General features: G+C 43.2%; 1 protein-coding gene across 2 annotated transcripts in view; it reads left to right on the top strand.

Moving 5' to 3' along the window:
• Positions 1 to 12833, top strand: part of cep63 (centrosomal protein 63) — a 31034-nt gene that overhangs the window by 340 nt on the left and 17861 nt on the right. Inside the window, exons 1-8 of one of the 2 annotated variants that reach the window (XM_041845209.2) lie at positions 1 to 114; positions 593 to 679; positions 802 to 979; positions 4704 to 4799; positions 5329 to 5424; positions 6578 to 6700; positions 7163 to 7276; positions 7546 to 7725. The exon at positions 1 to 114 is cut by the window's left edge and continues 340 nt beyond it. In XM_041845209.2, coding sequence (XP_041701143.2) covers positions 612 to 679; positions 802 to 979; positions 4704 to 4799; positions 5329 to 5424; positions 6578 to 6700; positions 7163 to 7276; positions 7546 to 7725 — 855 coding nt within the window. In that variant the 5' untranslated portion in view covers positions 1 to 114; positions 593 to 611. The remainder of the gene's footprint in view (positions 115 to 592; positions 680 to 801; positions 980 to 4703; positions 4800 to 5328; positions 5425 to 6577; positions 6701 to 7162; positions 7277 to 7545; positions 7726 to 12833) is intronic. The other variant, XM_045223497.1, reaches the window with a different exon arrangement.

Below are 12833 nucleotides of genomic sequence, written 5' to 3'. Positions count from 1 at the left end.
ACAGAAGTTGTTATATCCCAGAATGCCCTGCGGGGAAACGGGCTCTCGAACTGTAAACACAACAGTTGTTAGCTAGAGCTCACTAGCCGCTATCTACGAGGCCTTGCTATTCGTGTGAGTAGAATATTGATTATCTCATTGTAAATGTGTACGCTTCAGCAAATTAATGTAATCTCTTATTTACATGGATGTTTGACTACGCATACACGTAAAATTCATAGCTAGTTAAGTGTCTCTAGCTTTGTTATCAACAGTTAGCTAGCTAACCAAGTTGCTAGCTCGTTAGTAGCTAACAAGCTAATGTAATGTTATCCTGTCCTTGATTACTTAGCTAGCTAACTAGTACAACTAACTGCATTGTTTGGCAAGCTAGCTAGCTGACAATCAATACATTCCATACAATCTTGTTGGTAAGCTGGCGTAGAGGTCTGCATGATCAAAGCTTGTTCTGGTGACCTCTCTGCACACAGTGGTGATGATGGACTGCTGGCTAACTAACTGTTAGCTATCGAACTTTCGCTCATTTAAGTGAATTTCAAAAGTAGCTTCCCAGTCCTAATCATGAGTCATACATTATTTGTTTTATTTACAGAGACCATGTAGCTAAGTGGATGCCGGTTAGAAGCCAATTACTCGAGATGGATGCCTTTTTGGGATCTCTGCAAGACCATGACGTGAGGTGAGATCAGACACTAGGAGCTACCTTTTAGTTCTAATAGGAGTAGCTACGCATTGAAGATATTATTTTTTAAAGACCTCAGCATTTCAGATACTAAATGTTGTCCCGCTCCACCCTTCCAGCTCTGTCCTGACGTCCTGTGAGCCCGAGCTGCAGGAGCTGATGAGACAGATAGACATCATGGTGAACTGTAAGAAGACCGAGTGGGAGGCAGAGATCCATGCCATGGAGCTGCGTCTGCACAACGGAGAAGAGGAGCTCCTCTCAGCCAGAAACCTCATAGACCAAAGGAACTCAGAGGTACAGTTGTGCATAGATATATTTTTGTTGTTGTGAAGATTATTATTTATTTTCAACAATACAAAACACATACAAACTACATTATACAAAGGCAGACAAACATCAATGACGTCACACGTGGCCACACCCCCATCTCCAGCGCCCGCGTCACTCTTCGCCAGATGGCCTTAAACTGCACTGTCTTGTTTCTCTCTGTTGCCCGCCACTTTGAACATTTAGATAATAAAGCATTTGATCTTTCCATTTAGTTAACGATGGACGATTGGTTAATTTCCAGTTTTTAAGTATATACGTTTTTTCAAGAGGATTGACAAGAAAAGTATTGTCTAACCCATCGGGTGTCTCACTGCACCCTCATATGCCACATCTTGAAAAATATGCAGACAGACGGATTCAAAGTGAATTTACATTGTAATACTTCTGATAGCCAAGTTTCTAACTCCGCCCATAACTTTTGGACATTATAGCGTTCCCAGAATGCATGGATTATTGAGTCATTGTTAGTTTTACACTTAAGACAAGACTTGTATAATACACTGAGTATACCAAACATTAGGAACACCTTCTTAATATTGAGTTGCACCCCCCCCCCCTTTTGCCCTCAGAACAGCCTCAATTCGTTGGGGGCATGGACTCTACAGGGTGTCGAAAGCGTTCCACAGGGATGCTGGCCAATGTTGACTCCAATGCTTCCCATGGTTGTGTCAAGTTAGCTGGATGTCCTTTGGGTGATGGACCATTGTTCATACACACAGGAAACTGTTGAGCGTGAAAAACCCAGCAACGTTGCAGTTCTTGACACAAACCGGTGCGCCTGGCACCTACTACCATGCCCCGTTCAAATCTTTTGTCTTGCCCATTCACCCTCTGAATGGCACACATACACAATCCATGTTTCAATTTTTATTTTTATTTTTTTATTTCACCTTTATTTAACCAGGTAAGCCAGTTGAGAACAGGTTCTCATTTACAACTGCGACCTGGCCAAGATAAAGCAAAGTAGTGCAATAAAAACAACACAGAGTTACATATGGGGTAAAAAAAAAACATAAAGTCAGAAATACAACAGAAAATATATATACAGTGTGTGCAAATGTAGCAAGTTATGGAGGTAAGGCAATAAATAGGCTATAGTGCAGAATAATTACAATAGTATTAACACTGGAATGCTACATGTGCAAGAGATTATGTGCAAATAGAGATACTGGGGTGCAAAAGAGCAAATTAAATAACAATATAGGGATGAGGTAGTTGGGTGGGCTAATTTCAGATGGGCTGTGTACAGGTGCAGTGATCGGTAAGGTGCTCTGACAACTGATGCTTAAAGTTATTGGGGGAGATAAGAGTCTCCAGCTTCAGAGATTTTTGCAATTCGTTCCAGTCATTGGCAGCAGAGAACTGGAAGGAATGGCGGCCAAAGGAGGTGTTGGCTTTGGGAATGACCAGTGAGATATACCTGCTGGAGCGCAGACTGCGGGTGGGTGCTGCTATGGTGACCAATGAGCTAAGATAAGGCGGGGATTTGCCTAGCAGTGATTTATAGATGGCCTGGAGCCAGTGGGTTTGACTGACGAACATGTAGTGAGGACCAGCCAACAAGAGCGTACAGGTCACAGTGGTGGGTAGTGTATGGGGCTTTGGAGACAAAACGGATGGCACTGTGATAGACTACATCCAATTTGCTGAGTAGAGTGTTGGAGGCTATTTTGTAAATGACATCGCCGAAGTCAAGGATCGGTAGGATAGTCAGTTTTACGAGGGCATGTTTGGCAGCATGAGTGAAGGAGGCTTTGTTGCGAAATAGGAAGCCGATTCTAGATTTAACTTTGGATTGGAGATTCTTTATGTGAGTCTGGAAGTTGAGTTTACAGTCTAACCAGACACCTAGATATTTGTAGTTGTCCACATACTCTAGGTCAGACCCGTCGAGAGTGGTGATTCTAGTCGGGTGGGCGGGTGCTAGCAGCGTTCGATTGAAATTGTCTCAAGGCTTTAAAAAATCCTTCTTTAACCCGTCTCCTCCCCCTTCATCTACACTGATTGAAGTGGATTGAACAGGTGACATCAATAAGGGATCATAGCTTTCACCTGGATTCACCTGGTCAGTCTGTCAAAGGAAAGAGCAGGTGTTCCTAATGTTTTGTAAACTCAGTGCATGTTCTGTACATTACTTTATATTGGATTAAGCGTACATTTTAATTAACTGTAATTTCATTAGTTCTGTCCCAACACTCCCTCCATCTTGTGCCAATATCAATCTTTGTTCCAATAGTTTATACCATTTTTTCTAAGAGATTGTCAGTTGGATCGGCTCTCTGCAAGGTTTGGTATGTCTTACCTATTATATGAACATCATTTTCTGACTAAAATAAGATTCCCTCAAGGTTGCTCTGATGTCTAAAAGATTTCAAATATACATTTTGTGATATGAAGTGTTTAAGTTGCAAATATCTACATTGGTCAGTCCAAAATAGCTTTTTAATTCTGTAATGGAAATATAAATATTTCCTATTACCAAGTCATTTACGGTTTCTATGTGGACCAATTTATCGGTGAATTCTGAAAAGCTATCCAAGGATTGTTCCATAGGGTTGTGTTTTCAGGGAGTGATATTGGTTCTTGTAGAATACGTTTCATTTTCTTCCATATCGTTATAGTGTTGTTAACTATGAAGTTGTTCATGTTCTTAGCTTTATCCTTTAAAAGTAGACACGTGAAAAGATTGTAAGGATGAGCGCGCGCATCTTCAATATGTAACCATTGTTCCTCTAGTGCATTCAGAAAGTATTCACACCCCTTTAGTCGGCTCGGGGATTAGAACCAGCGACCTTTCGGTTACTGGCACAACGCTCTTAACCACTAAGCTACCTACTGCCTCACATTTTTCCACATTTTGTTGTTACAGCCAAAATTTAAAATGGATTAAATTGAGGTTTTTTTTTGTCACTGTTCTACACACAATAACCCATAATGTCAAAGTGGAATTAGTTTTTAAATGTATTTACAATATCTTGAGTCAATAAGTATTCAACCCCTTGTTATGGCAAGCCTAAATAAATTCAGGAGTAAAAATGTGCTTAGCAAGTCACGTAATAAGGTGCATGGACTCTCAGTCGATCAGTGAATTTCAAACACGGATTCAATCACAAAGGGATACTCAATGTCTGCTTTATTTTTTATTTTTACCCATCTACCAATAGGTGTCCTTCTTTGTGAGGCATTGGAAAACCTCCCTGGTCTTTGTGGTTTAATCTGTGGTTGAAATTCACTGCTCGACTGAGGGGCATTACAGATAATTATATGTGTGGGGTACAGAGATGAGGTAGTCATTCAAAAATCATGTTAAACATTATTATTGGCCATGAAACTTATTATGTGACTTGTTAAGCAAATTTTTACTCCTGAACTTATTTAGGCTTGCCATAACAAAGGGGTTGAATACTTACTGTATTGACTCAAGACATTTCAGCTTTTCATCAAGACATTTCAGCTTTTCATTTTTTATTAATTTGTAAACATTTCGAAAAACATTATTTCACTTTATGGGGTATTGTGTGTAGGCCAGTGACATAAAATCTCAATTGAATCCATTTTAAATTCAGGCTGTAACACAACACAGTGTGGAAAAAGTCAAGGGGTGTGAACACTTTCTGAAAGGCACTGTATATCATCTCTGTTTTAACTCCTGATGTCTCACTCCTTGTCTTTTTATACCGTGTGGAAGATGTACAAAGTGACAGTGGCTATAGATTCCCTGTTAAAGCTACAGAACACTGGCTGTCGGATGTTGAAAGTGGTAGTGGAGAAAGCGATGATGAAGGTGAAGGTGAACTAGGCTGAGAGGCTATGTGTAAGTAGGGTTGCAAAACTCTGTTCACTTTCCCCACATTTTCCAGTTTTCTAGAAATCCTGGAATCAGGAAGGAATAAGCAAGAAAAAACACTGTAATCCTTCAAACAGGATTTCTGGAAAACCTGCTCATTTTGGGAAAGTTTTCAGATTTTTTGCAACCCTATGTGTGAGGAAAGCTTTTCTGCTGCATGTAATGTGAGCGTTCAGCTTTACGTCAGTCTCCATCAACTAAAAGCGTGGGGCCTAAAACCGAATTTGAATGATAATCTTCCAAATGAAACACACTAATGGAATGAACGGCTGTCAAGTTGTTGGTGAGAACTCACACTAGAGATGCGTTCCATGCATCAGACGCAACATTGGAACAATTCTATGACTACGAAAGTTTGTTTGAATTAAACATGCATTTCTGCATGACAGTGTGTTTGTAGCTGTGAATGCAGCCTGCCTACCAGTTCTCTTGACACTAGCCCTTACTGTATGTTTCCCTGCCACAGGTGGCGTTGCTCCGCAAGCAGCTAGATGAGGTCCAGACAGGGAAGCAAGAGCTGGTCATTAAATATGAGGAACAACTGCAGCATGTTAAAGATGAGGTACGTTAGTGAACGCTTTAGTGACACACAGACCATGTCGGTCTGTCAGTCTGCCTACCTATCTGTCAGTCTGCCTACCTATCTGTCAGTCTGTCTGCCTACCTGTCAATCAGTCTGCCTGCCTACCTATCTGTCAGTCTGCCTGCCTACCTATCTGTCAGTCTGCCTGCCTAACTATATGTCAGTCTGCCTACCTATCTGTCCGTCTGCCTACCTACCTGTCCGTCTGCCTGCCTACCTGTCAGTCTGCCTACCTATCTGTCAGTCTGTCTGCCTACCTATCTGTCAGTCTGTCTGCCGACCTATCTGTCAGTCTGTCTGCCGACCTATCTGTCAGTCTGTCTGCCGAGCTAACTGTCAGTCTGTCTACCTATCTGTCTGCCTACCCATCTGTCAGTCTGTCTGCCTACCCATCTGTCAGTCTGTCTGCCTACCCATCTGTCAGTCTGTCTGCCTACCTATCTGTCAGTCTGTCTGCCTACCTATCTGTCAGTCTGTCTGTCTGTCTGCCTATCTGTCTGCCTGCCTATCTGTCAGTCTGTCAGTGTTTACTAGAGATTAGAGCACCAATAATAGTCATTTTCCATATGCTCAGTAAGTAAGGGGGAAAGTCAGTGTAGTCTAGTGTGTACAGAGGGCTGCATCATTCCCATGTCTCTCCCTCTCTCCCTCTCTCCCTCTCTCCTCTCTCCCTCTCTCCCTCCCTCCCTCTCTCCTCTCTCCCTCTCTCCCTCTCTCCCTCCCTCCCTCTTTCCCTCTCTCCCTCCCTCCCTCCCTCCCTCTCTCCCTCTCTCCCTCTCTCCCTCTCTCCCTCTCTCCCTCTCTCCCTCTCTCCCTCTCTCCCTCCCTCCCTCTTTCCCTCTCTCCCTCCCTCCCTCTCTCCCACTCTCCCACTCTCCCTCTCTCCCTCTCTCCCTCTCTCCCTCTCTCCTCTCTCCTCTCTCCTCTCTCCCTCTCTCCCTCTCTCCCTCTCTCCCTCTCTCCCTCTCTCCTCTCTCCCTCTCTCCCTCCCTCCCTCTCTCCCTCCCTCCCTCTCTCCCTCTCTCCCTCTCTCCCTCTCTCCCTCTCTCCCTCTCTCCCTCTCTCCCTCTCTCCCTCTCTCCCTCCCTCCCTCTCTCCCTCTCTCCCTCTCTCCCTCTCTCCCTCCCTCCAGTTGTCTAAGCTGAAGCGCAGCTACCAGAAGCTCCAGAGCAAACAGCTGAAGGAGTCTCGTGAAGGAGCAAAGAGCCGAGAGGAGGACAGGACAGAGGTGACCCGCCTCAATGGAAAGATAGAGGTATGGTGTGGTTCTACTCTCAGAAGCTATGGACCAACCAGTGTTGCTGGTGCTCCTGGACAACTCCTGGGGACGTACAGAATGTATACATTTTGTCAGAGTAGGAGTGCTCATCGAAGATCAGTTTGACCTTTTTAGATTCTAATGAATAATATTATATGGACAAGAAGGACCTGATCCCAGATCAGCACTCCTACTTTGAGATGCTTGATGCATATTGCCCCGGATGTGCCTTTTGGCGCCCTCTGCTGGTCCCTAGCTGTGTGTTCATCCCTGACCTCTGTGTTGTGTTCACCCCTGACCTCTGTGTTGTGTTCACCCCTGACCTCTGTTGTGTTCACCCCTGACCTCTGTGTTGTGTTGACCCCTGACCTCTGTTGTGTTCACCCCTGACCTCTGTGTTGTGTTGACCCCTGACCTCTGTGTTGTGTTGACCCCTGACCTCTGTGTTGTGTTCATCAGGAGTTCCGTCAGCGGTCAGCAGAGTGGGAGCACCAGAGGATCCAGTACCAGAAGCAGGTGTCTTCCCTGGAGGCCCAGAGGAAGGGTCTGGCAGAGCAGTTCACTAATATGAAGGTAACTAGCAACCAGGGACTTGACTATTTACTGTATGTTGGACAGTTAGTTTTACATAAACAATTTACAAGCTGATTAATCTTCTATCATCACCTGTCTCAACAATACATTTACTTTTATTCTACATGTATGAACACTGAAGACTACTGTTGACATTAGAACTAAGGAGCCTTAAGACTTCATAGGAAAATGACCTCCCCCCACTTTCAAAATCAGTTGAAATGAGCTACACAGACAGTGTGCTGACTCTGCTGTACCCCCCCCTCCAGTCCCAGGGAGCAGCGTGGCTGCAGGACCCAGGAGGAGGGAGTGTAGGGCGGGCAGATCTGCAGAGGCTGAGGGGTCAGCTGGAGAGGGCCCAGGATACACTGCACTCCCAGGAGCTTGAACTGGAACGACTCAGACACCTCCAGGAGCAGCTGGGGGGAGAGCCCAGGAGGGAGCAGCATGTAGGAACCTGGAGGAGAGAGGAGGCGGGAGGGAGGGAGTGGGAGAGAGGGAGGGAGTGGGAGAGAGGGAGGGAGAGGGAGGGAGGGAGGGAGAGAGAGGGAGAGGGAGGGAGGGAGGGAGGGAGGGAGGGAGAGAGAGAGAGAGGGAGGGAGAGAGAGAGGAGGGAGGGAGAGAGGGAGACGCACGGTAGGTAGGAACCAGGAGAGAGAGAGAGAGGAGGGAGGGGCAACCCAGTGCCTGTTGGCAGACCTGAGACTGACCGTTTTCTTGGCAGTGTCCATTGGAGTAGACAGTCAGTGCCAGCCAGGTGCATGTCTCTGCGATTGGCAGAGTTTAATGTTCCAGTCAGGAATAGACGATGAGATGAGACAGTGGTGTGAAATGCACTGTTGTAGTAAGCCAAAGAGAATGTTGATTGGTGTGATTGAACAAAACATGGTAATAGACTGGGTTATAGACAGTGGGTTTGGTGTTATAGACTGATTCATAGACTGGGTTATAGACAGTGGGTTTGGTGTTATAGACTGATTCATAGACTGGGGGTTATAGACAGTGGGTTTGGTGTTATAGACTGATTCATAGACAGTGGGTTTGGTGTTATAGACTGATTCATAGACTGGGTTATAGACAGTGGGTTTGGTGTTATAGACTGATTCATAGACTGGGTTATAGACAGTGGGTTTGGTGTTATAGACTGATTCATAGACTGTGGGTTATAGACAGTGGGTTTGGTGTTATAGACTGATTCATAGACTGTGGGTTATAGACAGTGGGTTTGGTGTTATAGACTGATTCATAGACTGTGGGTTATAGACAGTGGGTTTGGTGTTATAGACTGATTCATAGACTGGGTTATAGACAGTGGGTTTGGTGTTATAGACTGATTCATAGACTGTGTTATAGACAGTGGGTTTGGTGTTATAGACTGATTCATAGACTGGGTTATAGACAGTGGGTTTGGTGTTATAGACTGATTCATAAACTGGGTTATAGACAGTGGGTTTGGTGTTATAGACTGATTCATAGACTGGGTTATAGACAGTGGGTTTGGTGTTATAGACTGATTCATAGACAGTGGGTTTGGTGTTATAGACTGATTCATAGACTGGGTTATAGACAGTGGGTTTGGTGTTATAGACTGATTCATAGACTGGGTTATAGACAGTGGGTTTGGTGTTATAGACTGATTCATAGACTGGGTTATAGACAGTGGGTTTGGTGTTATAGACTGATTCATAGACTGGGTTATAGACAGTGGGTTTGGTGTTATAGACTGATTCATAGACTGTGGGTTTGGTGTTATAGACGGATTCATAGACTGCGGGTTATAGACAGTGGGTTTGGTGTTATAGACTGATTCATAGACTGTGGGTTATAGACAGTGGGTTTGGTGTTATAGACTGATTCATAGACTGGGTTATAGACAGTGGGTTTGGTGTTATAGACTGATTCATAGACTGGGTTATAGACAGTGGGTTTGGTGTTATAGACTGATTCATAGACTGTGGGTTATAGACAGTGGGTTTGGTGTTATAGACTGATTCATAGACTGGGGGTTATAGACAGTGGGTTTGGTGTTATAGACTGATTCATAGACTGGGGGTTATAGACAGTGGGTTTGGTGTTATAGACTGATTCATAGACTGTGGGTTATAGACAGTGGGTTTGGTGTTATAGACTGATTCATAGACTGGGTTATAGACAGTGGGTTTGGTGTTATAGACTGATTCATAGACTGTGGGTTATAGACAGTGGGTTTGGTGTTATAGACTGATTCATAGACTGGGGGTTATAGACAGTGGGTTTGGTGTTATAGACTGATTCATAGACTGTGGGTTTGGTGTTATAGACGGATTCATAGACTGGGTTATAGACAGTGGGTTTGGTGTTATAGACTGATTCATAGACTGGGTTATAGACAGTGGGTTTGGTGTTATAGACTGATTCATAGACTGTGGGTTTGGTGTTATAGACGGATTCATAGACTGTGGGTTATAGACAGTGGGTTTGGTGTTATAGACTGATTCATAGACTGTGGGTTTGGTGTTATAGACTGATTCATAGACTGTGTTATAGACAGTGGGTTTGGTGTTATAAACTGATTCATAGACTGGGTTATAGACAGTGGGTTTGGTGTTATAGACTGATTCATAGACTGTGGGTTATAGACAGTGGGTTTGGTGTTATAGACTGATTCATAGACTGGGTTATAGACAGTGGGTTTGGTGTTATAGACTGATTCATAGACTGGGTTATAGACAGTGGGTTTGGTGTTATAGACTGATTCATAGACTGGGTTATAGACAGTGGGTTTGGTGTTATAGACTGATTCATAGACTGTGGGTTTGGTGTTATAGACGGATTCATAGACTGGGTTATAGACAGTGGGTTTGGTGTTATAGACTGATTCATAGACAGTGGGTTTGGTGTTATAGACTGATTCATAGTCTGTCGGTTTGGTGTTATAAACTGATTCATAGACTGGGTTATAGACAGTGGGTTTGGTGTTATAGACTGATTCATAGACTGGGTTATAGACAGTGGGTTTGGTGTTATAGACTGATTCATAGACTGGGTTATAGACAGTGGGTTTGGTGTTATAGACTGATTCATAGATGGGGTTATAGACAGTGGGTTTGGTGTTATAGACTGATTCATAGACTGTGTGTTTTGTTGTTATAGACTGATTCATAGACTGGGTTATAGACAGTGGGTTTGGTGTTATATACTGATTCATAGACTGTGGGTTTGGTGTTGTAGACTGATTCATAGACTGGGTTATAGACAGTGGGTTTGGTGTTATAGACTGATTCATAGACTGGGTTATAGACAGTGGGTTTGGTGTTATAGACTGATTCATAGACTGGGTTATAGACAGTGGGTTTGGTGTTATAGACTGATTCATAGACTGTGGGTTATAGACAGTGGGTTTGGTGTTATAGACTGATTCATAGACTGGGTTATAGACAGTGGGTTTGGTGTTATAGACTGATTCATAGACTGTGGGTTATAGACAGTGGGTTTGGTGTTATAGACTGATTCATAGACTGTGGGTTATAGACAGTGGGTTTGGTGTTATAGACTGATTCATAGACTGGGTTATAGACAGTGGGTTTGGTGTTATAGACTGATTCATAGACTGTGGGTTATAGACAGTGGGTTTGGTGTTATAGACTGATTCATAGACTGTGGGTTATAGACAGTGGGTTTGGTGTTATAGACTGATTCATAGACTGGGTTATAGACTGTGGGTTTGGTGTTATAGACTGATTCATAGACTGTGGGTTATAGACAGTGGGTTTGGTGTTATAGACTGATTCATAGACTGTGGGTTATAGACAGTGGGTTTGGTGTTATAGACTGATTCATAGACTGGGTTATAGACAGTGGGTTTGGTGTTATAGACTGATTCATAGACTGTGGGTTATAGACAGTGGGTTTGGTGTTATAGACTGGGTTATAGACTGTGGGTTTGGTGTTATAGACTGATTCATAGACTGTGTGTTATAGACAGTGGGTTTGGTGTTATAGACTGATTCATAGACTGGGTTATAGACAGTGGGTTTGGTGTTATAGACTGATTCATAGACTGTGGGTTATAGACAGTGGGTTTGGTGTTATAGACTGATTCATAGACTGTGGGTTATAGACAGTGGGTTTGGTGTTATAGACTGATTCATAGACTGGGTTATAGACTGTGGGTTTGGTGTTATAGACTGATTCATAGACTGTGGGTTATAGACAGTGGGTTTGGTGTTATAGACTGATTCATAGACTGTGGGTTATAGACAGTGGGTTTGGTGTTATAGACTGATTCATAGACTGGGTTATAGACAGTGGGTTTGGTGTTATAGACTGATTCATAGACTGTGGGTTATAGACAGTGGGTTTGGTGTTATAGACTGGGTTATAGACTGTGGGTTTGGTGTTATAGACTGATTCATAGACTGTGTGTTATAGACAGTGGGTTTGGTGTTATAGACTGATTCATAGACTGTGGGTTATAGATAGTGGGTTTGGTGTTATAAACTGATTCATAGACTGTGGGTTATAGACAGTGGGTTTGGTGTTATAGACTGATTCATAGACTGGGTTATAGACTGTGGGTTTGGTGTTATAGACTGATTCATAGACTGTGGGTTATAGACAGTGGGTTTGGTGTTATAGACTGATTCATAGACTGTGGGTTATAGACAGTGGGTTTGGTGTTATAGACTGGGTTATAGACTGTGGGTTTGGTGTTATATACTGATTAATAGACTGTGGGTTATAGACAGTGGGTTTGGTGTTATAGACTGATTCATAGACTGTGGGTTATAGACAGTGGGTTTGGTGTTATAGACTGATTCATAGACTGGGTTATAGACTGTGGGTTTGGTGTTATAGACTGATTCATAGACTGTGGGTTATAGACAGTGGGTTTGGTGTTATAGACTGATTCATAGACTGGGTTATAGACTGTGGGTTTGGTGTTATAGACTGATTCATAGACTGTGGGTTATAGACAGTGGGTTTGTTGTTATAGACTGGGTTATAGACTGTGGGTTTGGTGTTATATACTGATTCATAGACTGTGGGTTATAGACAGTGGGTTTGGTGTTATAGACTGATTCATAGACTGGGTTATAGACTGTGGGTTTGGTGTTATAGACTGATTCATAGATTGTGGGTTATAGACAGTGGGTTTGTTGTTATAGACTGGGTTATAGACTGTGGGTTTGGTGTTATATACTGATTCATAGACTGTGGGTTATAGACAGTGGGTTTGGTGTTATAGACTGATTCATAGACTGTGTGTTATAGACAGTGATTTTGGTGTTATAGACTGATTCATAGACTGGGTTATAGACAGTGGGTTTGGTGTTATAGACTGATTCATAGACTGTGGGTTATAGACAGTGGGTTTGGTGTTATAGACTGATTCATAGACTGGGTTATAGACTGTGGGTTTGGTGTTATAGACTGATTCATAGACTGTGTTATAGATAGTGGGTTTGGTGTTATAGACTGATTCATAGACTGTGGGTTATAGACAGTGGGTTTGGTGTTATAGACTGATTCATAGACTGTGGGTTATAGACAGTGGGTTTGGTGTTATAGACTGATT

This window comes from Coregonus clupeaformis, chromosome 11 (genome assembly GCF_020615455.1).
Source record: "Coregonus clupeaformis isolate EN_2021a chromosome 11, ASM2061545v1, whole genome shotgun sequence".
NCBI lineage: Eukaryota > Metazoa > Chordata > Actinopteri > Salmoniformes > Salmonidae > Coregonus > Coregonus clupeaformis.
This window is presented reverse-complemented; position numbering and strand designations above follow the sequence as displayed.